The sequence below is a fragment of the Limulus polyphemus genome, unplaced genomic scaffold, assembly GCF_000517525.1.
Source record: "Limulus polyphemus unplaced genomic scaffold, Limulus_polyphemus-2.1.2 Scaffold216, whole genome shotgun sequence".
NCBI classification, from domain to species: Eukaryota; Metazoa; Arthropoda; class Merostomata; order Xiphosura; family Limulidae; genus Limulus; species Limulus polyphemus.
In genome coordinates this window covers 236,216-262,993 of record NW_013665826.1, presented here as the reverse complement: position 1 = coordinate 262,993, position 26,778 = coordinate 236,216, and the positions used below count along the sequence as shown (strand labels likewise).

Below are 26,778 nucleotides of genomic sequence, written 5' to 3'. Positions count from 1 at the left end.
TACAAGAATACTGCCCAAAATAATACTCACCACCAGTACCAAAGTGAGACTATGATAATCTGTTCTAAAATAATACTCACCACCAGTACCAAAGTGAGACTATGATAATCTGTTCTAAAATAATACTCACCACCAGTACCAAAGTGAGACTATGATAATCTGTTCTAAAATAATACTCACCATCAGTACCAAAGTGAGACTATGATAATCTGTTCTAAAATAATACTCACCGCCAGTACCAGAGTGAGACTATGATAATTTGTTCTAAACTTTCCCCCTCTTTTTGCACATTGTCTTTTATTTCACAATGTGAGGTATTTTCAATCAAAGTCTGAAGCTCCTGAGTGCCATACAAGTAATAGCCATTATCTAGAGAAATAAAAAATAAGGTTATGATACAAGTAATAGCCATTATATGGAGAAATAAAAATAACGTTATGATACAAGTAATAGCCATTATATGGAGAAATAAAAATAACGTTATGATACAAGTAATAGCCATTATATGGAGAAATAAAAATAACGTTATGATACAAATAATACCCATTATTTTAAAGAATGTATAAATCACGTTATTATACAAACAATAGCCATTATCTGGATAAATGAATACACCAGGTTATGATGCAAATAATACCCATTATCTAGAGAAAGTAATAAATCAGGTTATGATACAAAAAATAACCATTATTTGAAAGAATGTATAAATCACGTTATCATACAAATGATAGCCATTATCTGGATAAATGAATAAATTAGGTTACAATCTCAAAATTTCAAATATTGATACAAAAGCCTAATTTATATAAATAAATTAATGGTTTTATACAAGGTGTGTTTGTTGTTAACTCTTTCAGCATGAGCTCAGTCCCAGAAACTGACTTCGTAACCATTTTGTGCTTGTAATAGTTTTCATGCTATAACTTTTAAATTAGCATGCATATCTTCATAAAATTTTTTATCTTATCAGTAAACATGACAAGACTTTCATACACAAAATATCAGATTTTTTTCATTAAGTTTTAAGATTTCTTAAGTAAAGTTTTTCTCGTGCCTTTTTTCTTTTCAAAAGTTGACTGTCCAACATGCAAAGTAATTTTGATTTTAAAATTAAAAATACTTTCATACATCAGAAAATTTTCTAATTTCACATGCAAAATCTTTATAACCGCCAGATAATTATCAAACACTTTTTTTAGAAAAAACTATATTTTATCTGTTCTTCCCACTACTGTATCTCTGTACGGGTTGGGTCGATTTGACCAACCTCGTAACCACCATAAAAAAATTAGGAAATATAAATTATGCTTTTTTGCATTCTAGAATGACTATAAATTATAACACAAAAACATAAATGTTTAGTCTAAATAGTTTAAACCTCATAACATTATAAATTTATGTACATATGTTTGATAATTATCTGGACATTATAAAAATATTGCATGTGAACTTTGAAAATTTTCTGATCCCAAAAAAAATATTTTAAATCTTAAAATGAAAATTAATTTGCATGTTGGATAGGCAACATGAGAAAAGAAAAAAAGGCATGAGAAAAACATTATTTTACAAACCTTAAGACTTAATAAAAAATTTGATATTTTGCATATGAAAGCATTGTAATGGTTACTGATAATCTGCTAAATTAACATATGCTTACTAATTTAAAAGTTATAGCATGAAAACTATAACAAGCACAAAATGGTTACAATGTTGGTCCCAGGGATCAAGCCCATGCTCAATGAGTTAACATGAAAATTACTTTGCACATGGACTATTCAAAACAAATACTCAATATATTCATGGACAAATTTATATGTTTATATATTTTTTTAAATACTTCACTAAAAAATATGATTTTTTTGTATGTGAAAGACTTATAATATGAACTGAAAGAATGCCAAATTTTGTGAAGATATACATACTATATTGAAAGTTAGAAGTATTAAAGACTTCAAACGAGTACAAAGAAGTCACACAGTCGGTCAAACTGATGGGCCCATGTTGAGAGTTAAAACAATGCAGTGACTAGTATGTATTTATGCATTAGAATATGTAGAATTCTTGCATTCCACAGAATCCTGAGGAACCACAATAACTCAATGAACCCCTGGATGTCTGTCAAGGATTCCTGGTTATGTCACTAGTTTACTACAATAATTTTCTATTATACAAAAAACTATACTTAGGTAAACTTAATAAAACAATAATAATTTCTATTCTCTTTGTGTCTAGAATAGCATGGCTGGTTAGCTGTGCCTGAGAGTACAGACAATACAGCTTTTGAACAGTTAATGTACATATGTAAAGAAATTAAAATTTTTACCCATCCAAATCACATGTAATTTTAAATATTTTTTTTCATAATGAATTTATTTTTACGCGTATAAAATTATAAATGAATCATTTGATTGAAATTGAAATGTTAAGTAAAAGAAACTGAATTTCTTATATCAAGAATTAATTATTTTTCTGTAAAAAAGTACAAAACTGATACTCATACATACCAAATGGATATTCAAAGTAATCATTCCGGAGCACTAATGCAGTTGACTTTTCATACTCTGGTTTACCAACCATCTCAGATCCTTTTACGCCTGTGGTTATTACTGGTGTTCTGCTTGGTGCTTTCATGTAAAAGTTCAAAGTTTTTATTAGTACAAGTAAACTACCAACTTTATTAGCATCACTTATTAACAAACAGCACATAAGTAGCATAACAATTACCTCTGCTTGAAAGATATCAATGAAACATATTTCTTTCAGAGGTGAATACAGGATTTTATCCTGGGGTGTTCAACAGAGGTGGTTTCAAAAGAATCTGAAAAAACTAAGCCAGGAGGTCTGGGGAGCATTTTAAGTACCCACAGCTGGGTGTGTGTGACAGAGCCTCAACACATTTAAAATCCCTAAAAGATAATAGGAACCAACAATTTTGATTAAATTAGGTTTCAAAATGTTCATTATTTATAATGGACAGAAAATCGCCTTAATTATGGAATACAATATACAACATCCCCCTCTTTCCTCTGGGCACACAATGCATAACCTACATATGTTTCCCTCAACCAACACCACCTCATCATACTCACTAAGCACATACAGTGAATACTAGTGTTTATGAATATCTTTCATACTCAGGCAAATGAGTCTGTCTCAAAGGTGGAATAATCTACTATACTGAATGATAGATTCAATATGAATGCGCAAGTTTACTATGTCTTTGTTATTTCTACACTCTTCTTTGATCACAAAATACCTTTAATTAAACTTCTATTCAATCAGTATAGACATAGATGAAAAAATACTATGAAAATTTCCCAAGATACATGGGAAATGACTTAATTGTAAGTAACAATAAAATACCTATTTGTTGTACAAAAGTCAAAAATTATTTGATATTTAATAATTTGATTGAATGGCAAAACAGCTCATCTTATTATGGCTCACCTAACATTTTGCTATGTTTTTTCATGTTCACCCAGTTACAGTACCTTCTAATAAAATTTGAAATATCAGAAACAAAACGTCAGAAGGTACTGACATAAAATTGATGTAGGTATTTTAAAATGCACAACACTATTTTTGCCATATTAATAAAAGAAAAATTATTTCTTTTTTTTTTAACTGATTTTAGCTCTTATTTTTTTAAAATCACATGATGCAATGAATTCTCCATGGAGGGTGTTTGACAAACCCTTTGAACACTATCTGTGCCTGTCACTTTATGTAATTTGATTTGTATGTTTGTGTATTCTATTAAAAATGTGTATGTGGAGTTAATTATGTTTTCTGTACTCAAGATACAAGTAACTCAGTTGTACTTCATATTCCAGAAACTTCTTTCCTTTATTTTTTATTATATTTTTCAGATGCTGTATTTTAAAAGTCTATTACACAAATAAAAACAAAAAAAACACTATTCAAAACAAGAATTACACATTTACCAGTACAACAGCAAGCTATACACTGAAATAGTGGAATTTTGGTATAGGTTTTTCATAAATAATTTCACAATTACAACTCAATAACTCCATTTAGAGTAAAGTAGTCTAATCTACAGTGAATTACAGATATTGGTCTGAAAAATAATCCTCCACATAAAAATATAAACCCACTTGTAATCATGGGAGTTGTCATCAATGTTTGAGAAATCAGTCATTTTGCCCACATATTGCAGAAAAGTTCACATAATACAAAGCCTCAGTTTGGTCAATGGGATGACCTTTATAATGTACAAAAGGTTTCAAACAATTAGTCTACAAGTATTATTTCAAATTAAAAAAACCACTGTGAAGTACAAAATAAAAGACGAATTCTGATGGTTAGGCCACACAAGATACAGAAGTATTTGTTTATTTTAATTATCTTTATTGCTAAATATAGTAAAGTTTTGTTCTATTATTTTCAGTTTTCATCATAACTTTGACATTATTATTGTTTACTACTTATTACACAAGTTGGCTGTGATGATCTGAAGAATTCTAGTTTTGTAGAGATTTGAAAATGGGTTCTTAAGGAAACCTTGTTGTCCTTCTGCCTTGGGTTTCGGTTTTACAACATCACACTAATCAAGGTATTTTCCCAAGCATTAATAAGCCTAAATATTAAATCAGCATTCTATTAATTTTTTTCAAACTTGCTGAATATTTTTTGGGATATCTTATTTTCATCTTTTAATTTTGTTTTGCAAAGTTACACCAGGGTTATATGAACATAGCTATCGCTAATTTTGAACTTATAAAGGGAAATGAAGTTAAACAACAGCGTACACTGACAAGTCTTGCCTAACTGAATACTGGAATTTGATTGTCACTCTTATAGCACACCCATGACCAAAGTGCAGAGTGCATTTTTGTGAAATAGATTGCAAGCAACAATTGGGCATGGTAACCACAAGGCCATATTTGGCCTTCATTTTTTAATAAATAAGAAACTTTATGGACAACAAGAAATTATTGGTCCATATTGGTCATTATATCTAAAATCCAGCCTTTACCATTCAGATATACATTTAGCTTTCTCTTAAATCCCTTTAAAAATTACACCATCCATCACATACAAAGGCAATCCATTTTAACGGCCAACCACGCTGTCTTAGCTGAAGATGTCTTCTGCCCTGCCAAAATTTATATTTCTGTCTCCTAGTCCTTTCATTTTCACCATTAACAATCCTAAACACTTCAATCAGATCCCCCTTTAAATCTTCTTTTCTCAAAAGAAAACAATAGATCTTAAACTTTCATTGTATGACAACCTATCCATCCCAGCAGCCTTCCTATGAACACAATACTCCAAATGAGGCCTAACCAGTAACCTATACAATGAAATTATAACCTCTTTAGATTTTTATTCAATATTTCTGTAGATACAACCTAAAATCCTACTTGTACTATCACAAGTAATAGCACACTGTTTGGATAGTTTAAGAGACTGATCAACCAGAAAACATCAAGATCCTTTTCTTCCATAACACTGTTAAGCTTACTCCCTTTAAAATTATACTTATAAATCAAATTATGATAACCTATTGCATTACCTTGCATCTATTATAATTACAAACCATCAGACACTTATTTGTGTATCTCACCAACTAATCTAAATCATTTTTTAAGAAGCAGCAGCATCCTCCTAACAGCTGACAACATCCAAAACCTAAACATCATTCGCAAATTTAAGAAATTTATTGGCCATTCCTTCAGCTTTGTCACTGATGTAAATCAAAAATAGCAAATGTTCTAACACTGAGTGTTAAGTTACCTCACTTCAGACTTAAGTAATTTATTGGCCATTCCTTCAGCTTTGTCACTGATGTAAATCAAAAATAGCAAATGTTCTAACACTGAGTGTTGAGTTACCTCACTTCAGACATTAATTCAGTTTGAATGAACTTCAGTTACAACAACCCTCTGTTTTCTTCCAGCCAATCACTCTTCTATCCAATGAGCCAACTAATCCCCCACAACTATAAAGGTATTTTATTAAAGCCACAAATCAATATGATAATATCAAGTTTTACAAATTTATCCAGATTCTGCTCATTTGGTAAATATTTCAAAATCTTTATCAGTACAACACCAAATTCCTTCAAAAATAAGAGATTATTTTTATGTGTTATAAAGTTGTCAGTAAAATACAGTTAATGAAAGAGAAAAAAGTAACTTTAATGTGATAAAGAAAAAAAAAAGTGTAACTAGGTAAACAAAAAGTTGAAGCCTACCAGTAGCTAGGTAAGGTTTCCATTCCACCTTAGGGAGATGATCTGTATGATGAGTCTTCGTTACTCCAAACAACATGTCCTTCATTCCTGACGAGTGCTGGATGTATGGTTGTTTTTCATGGATACCTATAACACAGTTAAGAAGGATGTTCTAAAACTATGGAAAATTTCTAATACTGTACATGGATAAGAAATTTACACATTACAATCAAGCTGTAAAATGAATAAAATAATAATGAAGTTTTTCTTTCTTGTTAAAGTATTCATAATTTTTTGTTTGTTCTTAAGCACAAAACTACATCATGGATTATCTGCATTGTGCCCTTCATGAGTATCAAAACCCAGTGTTTAGTGTTATAAGCTTGCTGAGCCACTGGGGGAAAATATTCACAAAAGGGCTTGTATTAAACTAAAACATAAACTGTTTTTTATTTTCTTGTTAGTTTATATTACTGTAAAATTTTATGACTAACTAACTAACTAAAAAAAAAGTACACAAATAAGTAAACCACCTAACCTACTAATAATGAAAAAACAAGACATAACGCAACAAAAAATTATCAATGTTTCCTCTTAAGAACAAAATAAAATTTAATTAAAATTGTTAAAGACTTCTATGACAAAAATAAATCCAGATTGATAAGTCAGCTCTGGAATTGTTGAAAATTCTGTTTCATGCTGAATTACAAGTGAAGAAAGGAAGGAAATTTATGTACAACCCAAGTGTTGTCAATTCAAAGATCTACCTAAATCTATTCACAAAAACACAATTATTGAGTGCTCGGTGCCAAATGTTCCTTGAAATTACCCAACTGAAAAACAAAAAATATTATAGTGATTGTTTGATATTAGATAAAACAAGAATGAATTTAAATGTGAAAACTGTAATTGTAATAAAATAATACTTAATCAGTAAGTAAACTCAAAACAAAACTAATTAATTTAAAGGTTTCTTTTGCTTTTATTATCTATTAATTTGTAGACTATTTGGCTTATTTCTACTAAGTTGCCAAACAAACTATTATAGAACTAGAATTTGAATCTCTATTGAGCATATGCAGAAATTTATTGTAACTTACAGGCCAGGGCAATGTTAAATAGCCTAACCCAGTCAATGCTAGTTATTAGTCATGTAGAGGCCTATGTAAATTAAAATGACATTTGTATCTTGCTTTAAATGTAATCAGCAGTTTATGCATGTTACTTTCCAAGCTAACTAAATCTCTGAATGCACATATATAATTATTATTAATATTAACACCATTATTCCTAGATCATTAGTAGAAATAACACAATGCAGATGTCTTAGTGCCAATCAAACGGCTTAGATAATTTATAACAATATTGACTGAGATTCAAAAGTTGAAGATTTAAGCTTCACAGGATTTGGTTCGTTTATAATTTTGCAGAAAGCTACACGAAGGCTATCTGCAGCAGCCGTCCCTAATTTAGCAGTGATAGACTAGAGAGAAGGCAACAAGTCAACACCATCCATTGCCAACTCTTGGGCTACTCTTTTACCAATGAACAGTGGGATTGATTGTCATATTATAATGCACCCACAGCTGAGAGGGAGTGAGCATGTTCAGTAATAGAGATTCAAACTTGTTACCCTCAGATTGTGAGTCGAATGACCTAACCATGCCAGGCCTAAATTAAAAGAATAAGTTCCAATGGTGTATAGGCAATGTTACAGAAGTGTAGGAAAAAACTGGTTCAAGATACTGTGTCAAATTCCAGTCGTAACAAGAGCTTATTCTCTAAGTTACTTTGACATGATTGTGGGATGTAGGCAGTCATTACACATTCAAATCTTAACCTCAAAAACTCATAAATTAAGACCAAAAGAAACAATTCCTCAATTGTGTTCTTTCTTTAACTTGGTAATTTTGTTGTTACTAAAGAAAGTACTGGTCTAACTGATATTACCTGGAATGCAATTGTGTGATTACCATGTCATTAATTTTTAAAGAACATATGGAAATAGTTATATTGTTATATCACTGGTTTATACTTCAAATACTAAAACAATATGGTCTCATATGCAATAAAAAAGAAAGAAAAAAGAACAAAAGTTAATTTAACCAATAATACAATTATTGCACACACACTTGTAGAAACATTAGTATAACGTTACTTCAAAAAAAAGATATGTGCATGTGTCTGATGAAAAAACTAAAACTTTTAACTCACCAATATATAATACTGGTGATAATCCTGGCTGACTTTCATATCCTATAATCCTTTTTTGGTCAAACAAATCTACATGTTGGAATGCACCTTCTTTTAACTGCCAGGCATTCACAATGGGACTTTCAAACTGAGAAGAAACATGTTTATTGGGCTAAATAATGCTATTCTTCCTATTTCTACATGTACATCTAAACTAAAGTATCTATTTCATATATCCTTGTAATATAATATAATACTAACTACAGACTACTGCCATAACAAACTGAACATCAGTACCCTATGAGAACAAAATTATTTTGGGTAACCGACAGCTAGCAATAACTTATTATATATTTTTTTAACTATTTCTGGACTGGAGAAGTGTCACTGACAACCCTTGATTTTTTTATTTTCATAGTAGAAATACTTAAACAAATTACATGAAGCATAGGACAAACTTACTAAATAGTATATAGTTTCAGCTTTAAAAAACAATTTGATTTAGTTGTTCTATAAATATTCATGTTGGGAAACTTTCAAAATTTTTTTGTGATATACCACTTTGAAAAACATTAAAAATACTTATTTTTACTTTAGAATTTAATTTTCTTTTTTATAGTTGATCAGAGAGTTCCATTTTACATATGTCAGTTTGTCTTTAATAAATATAGTTTCTGTTCAATAAATATCAATTTTTACTTATGTCTATTTGAATATGATAAACCAATTAATAAGAATTTGAATCATCAAAATTTCTTACTGTTGCCTACTGTATTTGTTAAACCTATCTGAACTTACCTGATGGCTGTCATAGATGAAAATTTCCATAGCTTTCAAACAGATATAAATTAACACAAAAAACATTTTTCACTATCAAAAAAGAACATCTAAAGAAACTAATTCCCAGATCAGTGGTTTGTTTTCTAAACATCCCAACAGGTTTCTTTGTTCATCCTTGCAGGTTCTTGATCTAATTACTTTCCCACAAAACCATAAATTACTGCTCACACCACTTTATTCAATCTACATTAATGTAAATATTTTATAAATCTACTTTACCAAATGGTATTTAAACTTTGCCTGTAGCTATTTTTAAAGCCAAGCTTTGTTGTTAGTTGGTCAGATCACATGATGTGATATTATAAAAGAGTAGGAATAAAATACTATAGTACTAAAAACTGGTGCAATAAAAGGATAGTCACATGAGAAACAAAAAATAATTATATTCTCAAGGGATGAAGGTTTTTCAGTAAATATAAATATATGCTTTGGAATTGAAAGAAAATGTCTAACAAAAAATCAGTAAGTGCATTGCTTACACGCAAAGCTCCTAAGCTATTTCTTGCAAATTACTAAATAAATTTTACAAGATAGCAAAATATCCTTGTTAAGAATTATAGAAATAGTTATAATTATTATTTTAACTTAAATTATGAAGTTGGATATGCTGGTGTGTATTTTCCACCTGAAAACTAGTCTGCAGTCTAGATAGGGTTACATATAAAAACTTTACTCACAAATGAGCCTTGCAATACTGTAGCAATACACTACAGTACTCTATTAACAAATGATTATAAAAAAAAAATCAAAAATACTTACTATTAATTTGAAAAATATACACTACTTCATTCTTTACAAACACATAAAAAAGACAAATATTATGGATCTTACTGACCAGAAATAATATTGTGAATATATTAAGGGAAACATCAAATTACTATAAAAGCATAAGTATATAAATGTGTTTATACAGTGGAGTTGTTGTGAATAAAAAGTGCATAGTTAATAATCACCTTATGTGACCAAACAACCTTCTCCTCATCATTGGCAGCAAAAATCATTCCATCTGGAACAACAACTTTGATTGTGATACTCTCCTTACTCCAGCTATTACTGTACGAGTCCTCACTTTCACATTGCACTAGGACATCAGCCACTTCTGCTTCTTTCTGCAAGTTACAGCCTTCATTGAGTCCTTCTACCAGGGAAATGCAGTGCTCTCCCACACTGAAGTTCCATCTGTGGTAACAATAAACACGTCTAATATAAAAATTTCAAGACAATAAAAGCATTGCAGGCCTATGTAATTAATATATTCAAGGTAATTATCAAAAACTGAAAACAAGTACAAAAAAAGACTTTGACCTCTGAAAATTTGTTTAAAATATTTCTAGATTTTAGACTTTTTAGCATACTAAATTGTCAGCATTTAATCTGTCAAAAACAAATAACCCTTAAATCTAAGAAAACTAGTAAATTTTATTAGTTATGAGATGAATTTTACAGTTACATCGGAGACATCTTACTGCACATACACACAATGTCATTCAGCAGAAAAAGAAATACCTAATAAATACACACTAGTTAATATTTGAATATTACTATCTGAAAGCCCAGTGTATTTTACAGTTTAAATTATACTCTTTAGAACAATACCTTGTGTTGTTGCAGTATAGACACTGAACTTGTTCTTCCAAAATTTTGATTTTTTAGTCTTATGACTGCCGTAACCATGCAGTAAGTGGTAAAAAAAAATATTCTTGGAGTCATGATTAAAATGGTTTACTGAAATAAGATTACTTTTTCAGAGCAAGTATAGGTGAACTTTTTCAAAATGTAATGAGGACACTTCAAGCAGTAAACGCTAGAGCTGAACCACAGCAGTACTCGTTGCCGTGTACACTGCTTGATATCGAACAAAAAAGGTTTAATTTGCTATTAATATTTCCCATCTTCGTGAATGAATTGTCTCTTTTCTTAACATACATGTATACTTAATATATACTTAATGATATACTCTTTTCTTAATATACATGTATACTTAATATATACTTAATAATATACTCTTTTCTTAATATACATGTATACTTAATATATACTTAATAATATACTCTTTCTTAATATACATGTATACTTAATATATACTTAATAATATACTGTTTTCTTAATATACATGTATACTTAATATATACTTAATAATATACTCTTTTCTTAATATACATGTATACTTAATAATAATAATAATAATTATATCTAGAGTATAACTAAGGCACATTTTTTTCTTTCACGAAATACTGGTTTGTTAGTGTAGATCTTAGAACAGTGAGTCTGAGATGTGACAAGTCATGTTTGTCTTCTGAAAAGTGTCTTGAGACTTGTAAGTTAAGATTATGATTTAATATGCACATACGAGTACATAATACTGGTTGCCATTAAGTATAAAAATAAGACTTCAAACACTACTAATCTCCAAAATAACTAATAATTTGCAATCATTCTGACTAGACAATCTTTATATATATATTTTTATGTTACTGTTTTTTTCTGTTGTGACAACAAATTGTGACCTTATAGGTTTATGAACAGTAAAGATGTTGTTACAAGATTTACTTCAAAATTTCATGTTTTTTTCCATGAAAAATAGGAGAAATGTTTCAAATCAATACATAGAAAGTTTCACAAGTAAAAACTTAATCACCTTTCTTCACCAGTCCTTGGTTCAACAGCTCGAACAGTTTGGGTGTGACGATGAACCAAAAGGATATCTTCATTCACAGAGACTTCTTCACCAAGAGTCTTACAACCACTCAGAGTGCATATGTATCGCATCTAAATAGAAATGAATGTATACCAGCCAAACATTTTACTCCAAATGAACACACATATATATATATATATGATACAAATGATGATTAATTATATAACCCTCAGGTAATAACAGGTAATTTGGAATAACAAATCATTTCTCATCTATCTTTAAATTTTATCCAAAGAACTTATACTTTGTTTTAAATTATAGTACTTGTAGTCCATTAAGTTCTCAAATCTACTATGTTTACTCTGCCTAAAGTTCCAATGAAACAATATCAAACTGTGCAAAAAACTTTGCTGACAAGTAGAAAAACATAAATAAAAAGACAAGTACAAATTGTTGATCCCTACAATAAAAGACTGATCTTACCAAATGGCCAGTTTCCTTTATAAAACTAAAACAATATACAACGATAGCAAGTTAGAAACTATCATTCTTAAGGCAAAATAAGAATTAATGGAGTAACTGTAAAGTTAGATTATAACCTTGACACACTTCCATAATGTGTGTTTATAATGAATAGCAGGGTTCTTACAGTGAGACATCATTTTAAAGTATATTATCATTATTATTACTACTATCCACCAACACTATTGAAATTATATGTTAAGGTCTCTCTCCATTTTAAAAGTTTTCACACAAATAAAACCATTATTTTTGCTAATCCTCTTAAGGAAAAAAAAACTGAAATGCTGACTTAATAAAACAATTTTTTAAACAAACAAAACATTAATAGATATATTTTTCATAGTAATATGTTTTTATTATTATTTTAGATGGGTAAAATATGTTTCAGTTATTATCTAGGTGATTTTGTTTCATATGTGATTCTAAATGTTTCTAACACAACAACAACAACAAAAAAAAACTTCATGACCACAACGATATCATATAGGAGGCTATTGATTTCAGCATGATTCAGCAGGTGGCTAACTATTGAAATATTACAAACAGATGTGACATGACACTTCTACACACACAGGGAATAATTTGTCACATCACACTTTGTGATCCATTTTGTTTGTTTGTACTTAAATACAAAGCTACACAATGGACTATCTGTGCTTTGCCAACCACAGGTATTGAAACTCAGTTTTAAGCATTATACGCCTTTAGACTTGCTGATATGCCACAAGGAGGCTTGCAATTCATGTCAGCCCTATTTGAGATTCAATCGTACCCATGCTTAGCACAAACTGGGACATAGCTTCACTATGGCAAACCCATAGCATCAATCATAGTTTTTGAATTATCTGTAATTTCTATGATCCTCTTCATAAAGGAAAGTTTAGTAATAATACTGGCTGGATAAAAAAATGTTTTTATGCTTTTGCATATGAACCAAGCTGTTGTAAGAGGTCTTCCCTTACATGTAATAACATGAACTATGCTATCAGCATTAGAATATATCTCTCCACCTTGTGCAGTCCCCTTAAGCACTATGTATAAACCAAAAGCCTTATTATTAATTAGGGAAATACATCAGACATAATGAGGTGTAAGGTGGGCGGTACTGTGGAAATTTTAGTACCTAAAACTTTTAACTTCACCCTATGTTACTGACCTCTTCACATAAAAAAATATCTAGAATCCCATAATGAGAAGATGGTGGAAGGACCATTGTGAAAAAAGAAATAAAAAAAGACAAGATCCTCTCGGAGACTATAGCGACAGAGAGTGATAAACTCATGGAGTGCATCTTTCCTTAGGTAGGAGTAGGCTCAGTGGGAGCAACATTTAGAGAGAAACTATCAATCTCAAGCAAGAATCAGTCTTCACCCAATACAAGTGGTTGTTCAGAAAAATTCTGTCACTTGTGCTGGTAATCACAAGGATGGACTGCAGACAAAAGTAAGCAACAAAAATTTTACCATCTTGCAAGGGACCAGACAAAAGCTACATGTGAAGATAAAAGCATGGCATGTTGTGGTGAAAGATGTACATTGAAAACTGACATAAAAGGAACCTCCAAGATGGAACATGGAGAGGTTCCTGGACTGCCAATGAGCAAAGGAGTAGAAACCACAACTGAGATAGCTAAAAAGGGCAACGAGAAAACCCAGCAAGAGGTGCTGTAAATTAAAGACAGCATCTTAGAAAGAAGCCAAAGAAAAGTATGGTCATACAGAGAGAACTGACTAATCCTGACTCAAAACATCCACCACTAAAAGACTCAAAGTTTAGATCTAGTGATTAAAAGAGTGGAAGTTTGATGTTGTGGGGAGTCACAAAGGCATTGATAAGAAGACTTCAAAGTTGGAACAAACACGCTGAAACACCAGGGGATTTAAAGATGACTCTGAAAAAGAATCTGGAGTTGACAAGACAACCAATCTGCTAGTAAGTTTATTGTTTATGGGATGTGGCAGACTGACAACCAGATGTAGTGGTCATGAGCCTAAAAGAGGAACTCCTAAAGCAGGAAAGCAGAAGTCCTGAGAGCACAATCTCACTGTCAGCTAGTGTAAAAAAATGACAGTGAAGCTGCCTGAATGGATCTCAGTAAGACGTCCAGACAGACATAAATAAAGACAGTAGCAGGTCCAACATATGCAAAGACTGCTCCTCTGAGGACAAAACACAGGTAATGGTGGAAGTGTCCAGAACAGCATCCACCTGAACAGAGAGGAATTTTAAACAGATGTAAGTCCAGCAGGGTAGGTACAAAAAGAGAGGTGACCACTGTGAGATTGGTCAAACCACCACAACAGTGAGAGATGCAGAGATGGAAGGAGAGAAATGATCACTAGACATTAATCTGTCATAGGGTACACATTAACATCCAGAGGAATAAGGGACTCTAGAGAGCATAAAGTCCCCAAACAAGATAGAACCTCTCACATAGCAAGGAAAGGAGATGTGAGAGCCATGGAAATTAGAAGTTCCATATCTTTAAGAGATGTAGAGAAGAATGCTGAACCCAACCAAAGCAAACTAGTTAATGAAGACCCCTAAATTTATTAGATACCGAATGAGGGTCAAAACTGACTTAGAGGACTCTGACCAGCCAACCCACATGAGTATACTCCCAAAGGAGAATGGAGGTTGCAGCACAGAATGCCTCCCAGAATGGGATCAGGAGAAGCCAATCATACATATAGTTTGGGAATGCATATCCAATGAGTACATAATCCATGCAAAAGCCCTCAGGACTTAGCTGAAAACAAACAAACAAGGCTTGGGCCTTGAAAGCCCCTGGTGACCCAAGTGCCTTCTGTGAAGTAAGCCCACAAACAAGCAAAGTGTAAAAACCAAGTACCACAGAACCAGAGCCAAAGAGTGGCTCCAGAAATAAGTCATCACTAAGCCCATTGACAGTTAACCTATCAAAAGAGGGAACACTAGAAGAAGCAACATGAAGATAAGCAAAATAGAAGGTGGGTGGGTGACGAAGTTCACATAGATAAGCAACCTGTTTTGGGTCTTTCTGGCACTAGATAAGTTGGAACCAGAGTAAGTAGAGTTGAATCTTGCCTCAGCTTGAGTTTTTATGAATTAAAACATTTAATTTTGGAATACAGCTTTTCAGGTACACAGAATATTTTTTCAAAACAAAAAAAACTACAGGTTTGGAGGAGCCACAAAAAATTTTTAATTAAAAGAGGTCCTCAAGTCACTAAAATTTGAGAACCAATGTTCTAGAATGAAAAACACCAAACAGAGTTCAATGAGATACGACTGATAGAGTCTAGCTCCAGAAAGTAAGGCATCCTGACCAAGCAAATCCAAGAAAAAAACAAATTAACTATGCAATTGCTGAAGAAGAAATCAGGGCAGTGTGGAGAAAAGGTAGACGCAACCTTCTTTAGGTCACAATGCAAAGCCTCAGAAAGAGGGAGTAAAGAGGACAGAACATAAGAAGTTGAACAAGCAAAAGACAAAGAGAACAGATTGAGGGGGATAGAGAATCAAAGAAGAAGTATATTTCGAAGCTGTAAGAAGAAATTCAAGGGATTGGAGCTTTAAGAAAGTGGACAGATTCTGACTGTAGATCACAGATAAGGAGTCTTAAGGTCAGGGAGAACATGACAAGGGATTGTTGCATGAAGTGGAGATAGAAAATCTGCATGAATCAGATGAGATGCATGCAACAAGCTTGCCCATTCATAGACAGAAATAACTGGAGGAAGAAAATAAATGTCACATACCTGAGTTATTAGAGCAGCCAAGACAAAAGTGGGGTTATCTGATCCTAGTCAGGGATGGAGGAACCAAAAGCAAAGACAGGCTGAGGGAAGGGCTGGTCAAATATGTCCAAAGACATAGTTACCTCAGCAGAAGCTACAGAAGCAGGAGGAGGAGAATCCTGGGTCTGAGGTGAAGAATCTAGGATAAATTATCCTTCTTATCTTTTTTTATACTGTTAGTTTCACTCTAACATATTAAACGTTAGGCCTATCACTATTACGTTACTTAACTTCATACAAACTATATTCTCTTTGCTTTTATCTGTCTAATACTGTCTGTCTGCTGCTTTATTACATAGTTATCTGGCCACTTTCTATGTTCTCGACACCAATTAGTTATTAACAAAACGTTCTACAATTGTCTGCTTTTAACTCTTATCATAACAAAACTTAAAAATAATAAAATATTCAATCACAAATATAAATTAATCACTGATATGTAAACCAAACAGTCTTTTTTTGAATGTAAGTTTACAAACATAATGACATACCCTTTGACCCCTGATCATAAGACCTGTAGTGATAGGGTTAAATTAAAATTACCAAAATGGAATTAACTGAAATAATTAGTATTTATTCCTACTTCTTTTTCCCTTTGTTTTTTACACAATTCCTATTGATGTTTTTTGCATAAAGATTGGTTTAAGTAGAATGTAAGCTACATTGCAGCATTCATTATGCTACTAAATTTCCAGTTTCATGTTACTCATAGTTGCAGATTAAACCTAGATGAATATTAAATAATTAATATTACTACAATGGCATCTATGCAGCCAACGGTAGATCAATTTGCTTTCAGCAAATTTCAAGACTGACAAGAAAACAAATGGATAGGAAAATGTATGTATGTTGGTATGTTTGTTTTAGAGCAAAACCACATTTGACTATCTTCTGTGTACACCATGGGTAATCAAACCCCAGATTTTAGCATTTTAAATACATAGACATACGAATGTCCAATTGGGGACAACAGTAAAATCAAAGCACTACAATAATGACTATACAATGAAAGTCTGATAGAATCATGGTTTTTTTTGGTCTCAAGAAAAACATGTTGGTCTTAGTCTCGATCTTGAGAGTTTATGACGAAATCTTGGTCTCAACACCATCTCTGATACATGGTTGACAAAATCTCCACATACCAGTGGAACTGATACAATCTTTCAACTATCAGAAACAACCTAAAGGGTATCTCCATATAAAATATCCATAGTTAAATCACCACTCACAATTAGAACCATCAGATGAAGCATATAAAATATAAGCTGTACAATATATACCAGGGTTTAAGATAATCAGTACATGTGATGAGTAAAAAATTATCCTTTCCATATTTGCATAAATATTCAATGAGAAAAGCTTACTTGCATACCTTTCCAGTTCTCAAGTCAATTCCATAGCTTCTAATTTCCTTGCCACCAGTAATAAGAATATCATCAGCCAGTTTATAGGAGCTTTTTAAAAGAGTTTCAGCTGTCACTGGTACAGGTTCAACAGTTTTTCCATTGAATTTGTACAAGCTACCATCTAAAGACGGTATCAGCCTAATCCATTTACCTTGACTAGAAAGCTAAACAGAAAAAGAAAAAAGAACCAATTCCTGTGTAATTCCACTAGTAACAAGCATCCAGTTTGACTTTATGGAAATGGGAGAGTCAAGGTGCACATTTCACAACAATTTAAGAGTTACATTTAGAATTTAATTGAACTACTTAGTTATCAATGTATGGTAAAAAACTTTGTATCAAATAATAAATAATTTTTAAATTATCTAAGTTGAATTTCTTAATTTCAAAAGAAAATATTTACATAAATTATCAGCCTACACTTCTGAGTCACATGGTAAGTAGCTCTCTGATTTCTCATTTACAGAATTTCTTCACTTCCCTTACAAGTGCTTCAGATTGTTCATCCAATTAGAAACACATACTATAAATATCAACAAGTCAGAATATAAAATTTCAACCACTTATCTTCATGCTCTACTGAGATATCACTATATTCATAATGCTTGAAGACGGCTTGAATGGGTAATGAAGAAAAACTCTAATATTAGTTTAACATAACAGCAAATGTACAACATTTCGCCAAGGTTTTGTCATGAAACATGAAATGCCCCTCTCATATCCTGTCTTTCAAAAAATTTTTAATTGTCTCTCTGACACTGTTATCGGATAGGCTTATAACCAATAAAAAGAGTATGTTATAAACTACATAAATCAGACAATTGTTTTTTTTTTCACTAGTCCAAGCTTCTAGCTTGCGAGGAGAGCTTGGTGTGTTTAGACTAAAGATATAGCTTTGAGTAGTAATGTTTTTTTTTTTTTAACCTATTTATGTTATTTAGAAAGCCAGATAAATTACAAGTTTGTGGAAATTCTATTCTATTGTCTACTATATTTTTTGTGTTCTAAATGTTTAAAAGCTAAATGAATCCTTTTTGGGACAACCAATATAGTGAGAAAAAAAATAGGCTTACTAAAACATACACACAAGTGCAAAACATTTTGGTTTTCATATATATGTATTTTTTATTTATTGTTATATGGTTTTCAACATAAGTAACTAAAATGTAAAAATTAAAAACATACGAGGTTATAGAGGAAAATTTGAATTAAAAAATTCTATCTCTCTCTTGAAGGAATACACGTAGGTTGCTGTCTTATAATATAGCTTCATAGTTTCTTTAGCTTAGGCTCTTACCAAGTGATTTATTGCTTTGTGATACTAATAGACACTGTTAAAGAACTATCAAAGTAAATGAAAGCAGTTGTGAAAAGGTTAAGAGACCTGAAGCTATGAGGACAAATATTTGCAATTGTTTGTTATAATCTACAATCTTTATTTAAAAAAAAATATTTCTAACTATATTTTTCAACTATTATTCACTTTAAATTGATGATTTTTGCTACAGTTAATGTTAAGGTAGAGAAAATAAGAGATAAGGTATAAAGTTTTACCAAAAAACTTATGACATTCATTTAGGAGGTTTTAGGGTTATGCTTAGTTTGTTTTGAATATCATGCAAAGTTACACCACAAGGGCTATCTGCACTAGCTGTCCCTAATTTAGCAGTGAAAGACTAGACGGAAGGCAGCTAGTTATCACCACCCACCACCAACTCTTGGGCTACTCTTTTACCAACAAATAGCGGGATTGACCTTCACATTATAATGCCCCCACGGCTGAAAAGGTAGCATGTTTGGTGAGACGGAGATTGAAACCTGCAACCCTCAGATTGCAAGTCAAGTACCCTAACCACTTGGCTATGTCAGGCCTAAGGTTATGCAAATGAAATATGAAACAGTAATATGAAAAGAAGTATTTTTATTCTTAGCATAAAAATCACCTTTCACTCAGACTGATAAATCTTAAATACAAGTACTTTATTAGAAATTAAACTTTTTGTATACAATGTACTTGTAATGTTCATAAAAAGCTTGCCAAATTTTATGAAGATAAGCTTAGTATGTTCAGAGTTATATGTATAATTTACATAATGGTTACAAGGCCAGTGAAACTGACCAAGCTCATCTGCGAAGAGTTGAAAACATTTTTTCTCCAATTCAACCAACCTACAATCCAAGAAATTAGTCTTTCCCCAAACTCAACTGATGATATTTCCGTAACTAGTCATTTGTGTAGGTCATCAAAAGATTTTTGATAATCGAAGAACACCAAGTCCAACCTTTTCCTTTGTCCAGACAACAAGTAACATCCTCAAAAGATAATAGATTAGTCATACAAAACTTCCCTATGGTTAACCATACTGGCTTTCATTTATGGTATTATCATATTTTACTAAACGATCTTGTAAAGCTTCTTTTATCAGACTATCTAGAATTTTTCCCACTACAGAAGTGAGACTAACTGGCCTATAATTCCCAGGGCAACTCCTATCACCACCTTTAAAAATAGGAATACAATTAGCAACTGCAATCCTCAAGCACCTGCCCACTCTCTACTGACCTATTATAAATAAGAGTGAGAGGTTGGCATATTTGACCTTTGATCTTATTTAAAACCATGGAGAACATCTTTTCTTACTTGGTAGTAAGTAAAGAGGTGAGAAATTAAAAATGCATAAAGATCCAAGTTAATTCCCATATTTCCCAAAGAATACCCAGGATAAAAAATATTACTAAGATTCTCTCTTGTAGAAACAAACGAGAACATTTAAAAGCTCAGTCTCTCATAGTCTTCAAAAATAACCTTGCATCAACATCCTTAAAGAACCCAATCCCCATTCTAACATTCTCCTTACCTTTAAACTATCCTTGCTGTTAGTTTTAAGCATTATCAACAAGCTTTTACTCATAACCCTCTGAATCTCCTAACTTTTTTGAAAACCAAATCACAAGCTATGGTTCTGTAAATCTTATAACCTATCTGTAAATTTAAACTTCTTACACTTATGGTGCCTTAGATTTCCTCCTTATTGTCTTTAGTAAGTCATTTAACTTTGATTTTCAATGTTATCCTTTTTCTCTTTTTAGGAATATACATATCATGATTTAAAAGAAATTTGTTAGAAAATTTATGAAATCTGTTGTACATCATCTTTTAACTTATTGCTCCGATTCACTAAGAATAAATCTTGTATAATGGTTTTCTGAAACTTGAGATCTAAAATATAATTTCTTTTTAGCTCAACATGAAGCAAAACATCAAACTTATTTATTCAATGATATAACTCATCCCCAAATGTTCCCCTACTTCATCTTTTGCAACCATAACCTCATTTGGAATTAACTTCTGATTAGATCAAGCTACATACAAAAATAAAAATAAACACAGTAACGGGCACAGCTAACTGAATATATTGTTCTTACATTTTTAATTATAATGATTAGAATACATTTTTTCATCACTTGAGCATCTTCTCAATATTATTTGGCTGTAACAATAAATCTGTAATAGCCCACCACCTAATTGGCTTTCTAAATTTGGTGTAGAACATACAATCACAATGAATGTGCCTAAAATTAAAGTTAAACACAATTATTGCATAAATATTTCAATTAGTAGCAACCATGACCTCACTACATAATTTCTCATTGACCTCATCAGTCTGATCATGTAACTTACAACAATTACCAATTAAAAACTTTCTTTCATTAAAACCCATGATTGTAACCCATCCAGATTCAACCTTTTGATAACCATTCATCATATCTTCAATCCTAACAGTCAGTTGTTCATCCCTTATGTAAAGAGCTATCCCAAGTTCCTTTTTTTTTCAAAAAGCTTATCAATATTAAGTAATTTATAACCTGCAAATCCAAGTCTAACCAAGTTCCAGTAATTTCCATTATATCATAGTCTTTCATTGCATCTAGAACCCTGAACTCATCCATTTTGTTCCTAATATTCCTGACAACGATAGCAACCAAGTTCAGTCTTGAACTTAGTTAGTTTATTTGAAATCTGATAGGCCTATCTTTAAAATTGTTAAGTCTCTTTATTTCCAAAATCTTCATCATTCTAGCTGCCCAACCAACTTGTTTATTCCCAAGTTCTACCACTATGTTCATTGGTACCAGCAACTAGACTGTCAATACGCTCTTTAATATACTGTACTTTAGCAGTTGCAAGCAAATTCCAGTCCTAACCTTTCTATGCTCTCAACTACAAATAACAGTCAGTATACTTGATGAGAGAGCCTCCTATGTAATCATTTAAATCATCACTGCAAGCAACCAAAGCTTTAAATCTATTACAGCATGATGCCTGAATGTTAATTACATCTTAAATGTTTCACTACTTTATAACCTTATAAACTCGGCATTCTCATTCTCTCCCAAAACAAATTTTACCCTAAGTATATTCAATTTTGGTCTTGCTTCTTTAATTTTTGATCCTAGTCTAATATTCACACCCTTCAATAGTGCAATCTTCTCAATAGCTGTCTTTAACTTCAATTAAGAATGCTGAATTTGTTTTAAAGCTTTTGAGGTCTTGTTTTCAGTGCTGTGTTTAACTTTAGACTCATAATACATGAAATTACCAACATATTAAAAAGAGTGGAGACAGGTTAAAACTCATACCTACTTTACAAATGTTTACTGAAAGGAGAAGATTTCAAGTTTTTGAACTTGTTTTTACTGGACTGCAGAACAATAGAGGTGACTTAATTCAGGTGTTAAAAAAGTTGAGAAAAAATTAAAAATATGAAAACAAACATAAATGATAAAATATTGAAGCTTTGAAAGCCTAGGTGCAGACAAGTTTTTGTTACAAGTTTGTGAAATGGTTTATCTGAGGATGTGACATATGCAATTACATGTACTTTATTTTAACCTTTTACTGGAAGGGTATATACTGTATAGACATAAACCACTGAATTTACTTTATTTTTATAAGTGAGGAATAACCTTAATTGACCAAACATACTTTCAACACCCTAAACTTAACTTTATTCTTATTGAGATTCTTCTGCATAAGAAATAAAATATACAGAATCCAATATATCTATCAAAATCATTAACATAAATTATGTATAATGATGGTTGCTAACAAGATTAAAGATGGACATTATTGCTTATCTTGTTCTCACCAATCAATAACAATCAAATGCTCCTGGATCACAACCTATAATATTCTTAGAGTAAAAGGATATAAAACTGCTCATTTCATGGTGTGTTTTCCAAAATGCAGGTTTAAAAAAAATCTCTATAAAACAAATATAAAACTGTTTATTTCATTGTGTGTTTTCTAAAATACAGGTTTAAAAAAATCCCTATAAAACAAATATAAAACTGGTTATTTCATTGTGTAATTTCTAAAATGCAGGTTTAAAAAAAATCCCTATAAAACAAATATAGAACTGGTTATTTCATGTGTGTTTTCTAAAATGCAGGTTAAAAAATTCCCTATATAACAAATATAAATCTGCTTATTTCATAGTGTGTGTTCGAAAATACAGGTTTAAAAAAGGCATACCTTTCCAATCAATAACAAAAATAGCATAACAATACTCTTATGTTTACTGGCAGGCATTAAAGGTTCTAGTCTTTAATATATTTGTCACAATGTATATTGTACAAGTTTTATTGTAAAAGATGCTCTCCCTTTTAACAATTATTTTGAAATAATTATTAAATTGACAAAAAAAAAAAATTAACAAACATTGTTTAGAAACTTTTAACGCTAAAACTTAAAGAAATCCACTGAAAATGGCTAGTACATAAGCTAAAGTAACAACACAAGTAACTACCTCTAATCTGCTGATACTTGATGACAATAAGGGACCAGGTCCAGTTGTCTGTGTCCAAACCATCTGCCCTCCACTATCAGAGTCCAATGCTGATACTTTTCCATCAAGAGTACTCACTACAATCAAGTTTCTGCAACAAATGTTATTTTTAAAACAACAATTAATATATTTTAATGTTATACAATAAGCCAATAAACTAAAACTATTATTAAGAGTGAAGGCAACCAACTAACTAATGAAACAATGCATTCTTATCTTTATAGCTAAAAGCGTAAGAAAATACATTAATTTGGCTTCAGTTATGACAATTACCATGATGATTTTTGTTTCACACTAAGTAGGTAACTTGCTCTGATCGGAAGTTAATTTAGTAATATCATGAGTTACTAAATAATAGTAATAACTGTTCAAGTTTAAATATTTTGTAATGTACTTACACCATTTGCACATATCTTTATATTTTATTCTATTTGTTGTAATTAGGTTTAACTTCGAAAATATAACTGTATATTCAGCATAAGGATGGACTAAATAGCAGATTTTCTGGATGACCGGCTCTATAAAAATGACAGATAACAGATATCTGGCCAGTTAACAGATATGACCAAATTACATATGGATTAAGACTGTCCAAATAGGTCAAATATCTAATTTTATGCTACTTCACTCCCATTATTTACTTAAATATTAAATTTTATCTTAATATTTTTTTTCTATATCAGAAGTAGTGATAGCTATATTAAAATAAAATTTGATGCTGATGTTTATAGTATTATAGCACTGAATGTTTTTTTTATCGAAATATTGTATTTTCTTTACCCAAAAAACTTAAGAAGAAATACTGCAAGTGTGTCTCTTAATATGAACCATGACTTTATCTCAAACATTTAAAAATAATGACTCGGAGAGATATTCTTATTTCATTAAACATAATTGACTACTAGGATCATCAGTGTGATGTGCACGACATACATAACAATACAGCAATGTAACTGTTTTCCACACCTTTATGTCACACACATTGTGTTCTCTATTCTTAATAGTCATTTATATTTGAAAGTTTCATTCAGTTGAGTTTAAAGAAGGCTACAGTTAAGTTTGTTTACGTAATACAAATCAGACATGTGGCATATTCTCATTTACAATTTTTCTATTCAAAATACATTTACACAAATCAAAATTCTGAATGAATAATAACCAAGCAAATTGATGAAGACTTGAGTTACATGCACCTACATATTCTTTATTGTTGTTCTGACTATATAAAACAAAATGTTAGTAGATGACAATATTTTTGTTGTTTAATTACACAAAATTTTCCAAGTTTAGATGAAGCCTGCTTGAACTAGCATTTCCTCATCTATTGAACTACGTGCAGAGTTTGCAAGCTGTTCTAACTGACTAATTTCTACATAAACTGTATACATAAAACATGAAAACACTGAATCAACTTGAAAATTTATTCAAGAAAGAAGATAATAGCTTAAAATTTATCAATTTGTTCACAAAAATAACTGTATAAATGTGTGTTTATAAATTTGTCAAGGCACAGTGATTACTTGTAAAAGCACTCTTTAACAGCTTCCAAAACCAAAACTGGTTATAGTGCAAGGTGTATTTCTGGTTGAGCAATTACTTGTAGTTGTCATTTCTAATAAACTATTAGGGTGACGATTAATAAGAATAATCAAAAATAGATCACTCAAAGAGTCAAACTACCAAGTGTTCATTTATAATTTTGCATAATTGATGGCAAAATTATTTTTTAGGAATATGCCATTCTTCACACTTTTGTTTTATCCTTCTTTCTATATATCAGATGTTTATGTAGTAAATCAAAAATAATTAAGATATTTTTTATATAACTTACAGCCTGAATTAATTCTCATAACTTATTGTTTGAAATGAATGACTAGTATGTCATTTTAGAATCATACTGTACAAAATAAAAGTCAATGATTTTCAAGACAAAACATGAATTTATCCTAGACAGAAAAATATATACAGAAAATAGTTTAATTAAGTTGCAATGTTTTTATTTAAACTTACTGAGAAACAAAGAAAATAATAATAATCAATTATAATGATGATCAATCAATTTTAATGAGCTAGTCATCGATTATTTGATATTAATATTTCAACCAATTTGCAACATTAATTAATACAATCCTCAAAAATGTATATTTTTTATTTATATATATTGGAGCTTAAAATTATACTTCAACTTAAAGTTGAATGTAACCAGCTGGCCTACATAAGAATTATTTTAAACTGTTTTCATAAATTTCAATTTCCTGTAGTTGTAAATTCGTGAATTTTTAAACTTAATTAGCTAGTGGAAAAAAAAGTCAGAAGGTTAATGCCACTACCACAATAAATCATAATAGTACAAGTTAGAATAACTATAAGAATGAATCATCGCTAATGTTCTAGTGATTACCACGAAGTTGACAACAGACTCTAGTGAATTTTAATTTCATTGCCCTAATTAAATTAGATAATATTACTATTAGTATTAGGCTTAGGTATCTGTTGCTCGGTGAAACACTTAAAACAGTCCACACACTCACAAGATTAATCATTAATGATATTTAGTATAATCTACTTTTGTATTCAGTAACCTCAAATACTTATAATGTTATATGATTTGAAGTACACTGTAAAGTAACATACCTGTAAGTTTCATATGTATTAATTTTATCCAAGGTTGCTGAGTTACAATCGGGTAACTCATTGTTGACGGCTTCAGAGATTGCAATATCAAAAAATAAAACCCAAAATATAGTCAATGTTGAAATCAAGAAACATATTTTCATCAATAGACACAGCGCAGCCATTAAAACTAATTACATCTGCCACCCTTTTGTTGAAATTTAAAATACAAAACACATTCAAACACGATGATTACTAGTGCTAAACTCATTCTTCGAATTAATAGACTACATATTAGTCGTTTGTATACGTACAACTACAAGCAACAACCTGTCTCGACACATGGTACCATACACTTACACCCCACCAGTTAATCCCTTCAAGTAACTAATATCTTATTGGCCAACACAAGTGTGATGACGTGGCACGTTGGATAAAAGTTCCGCTAACGTTTTTGTGTAAAAATAAAATAACATAAAATAAGGCATCGAAAGAGACGTAAATAAAGTTTCCTACTTTGGTTCAGAAGTTATACAAATAAGAAATAAAAGCTTAAGTATGATAAAAATTTATTAATAGTCATTTATAGCTTTTAGTGGGAAAAGGTTAAAATATGGTGTGCTGTTTATAATACAAATATTTATTAAGTATTCTTTGTAATTATGAGATGCATGTCTTACTAATAGATATAACGTTTCATATAGTTAGGCCCAGCATGGCTAGGTGGTTAGAGCCGTGGGGG

The 26,778-nt window shown here is 31.0% G+C and overlaps 1 protein-coding gene across 1 annotated transcript in view; it reads right to left on the bottom strand.

Moving 5' to 3' along the window:
* LOC106478487 (eukaryotic translation initiation factor 2-alpha kinase-like) overlaps nucleotides 1–26,386 on the bottom strand; it is a 48,703-nt gene extending 22,317 nt beyond the window's left edge. Inside the window, exons 1-9 of the mRNA XM_013939033.2 lie at nucleotides 26,058–26,386; nucleotides 23,385–23,514; nucleotides 17,541–17,738; nucleotides 11,868–11,998; nucleotides 10,183–10,408; nucleotides 8,411–8,537; nucleotides 6,218–6,343; nucleotides 2,505–2,624; nucleotides 231–369 (exon numbers count right to left, since the gene is read on the bottom strand). Coding sequence (XP_013794487.1) covers nucleotides 231–369; nucleotides 2,505–2,624; nucleotides 6,218–6,343; nucleotides 8,411–8,537; nucleotides 10,183–10,408; nucleotides 11,868–11,998; nucleotides 17,541–17,738; nucleotides 23,385–23,514; nucleotides 26,058–26,221 — 1,361 coding nt within the window. The 5' untranslated portion in view covers nucleotides 26,222–26,386. The remainder of the gene's footprint in view (nucleotides 1–230; nucleotides 370–2,504; nucleotides 2,625–6,217; nucleotides 6,344–8,410; nucleotides 8,538–10,182; nucleotides 10,409–11,867; nucleotides 11,999–17,540; nucleotides 17,739–23,384; nucleotides 23,515–26,057) is intronic.
* Nucleotides 26,387–26,778: the final 392 nt, after the last annotated feature.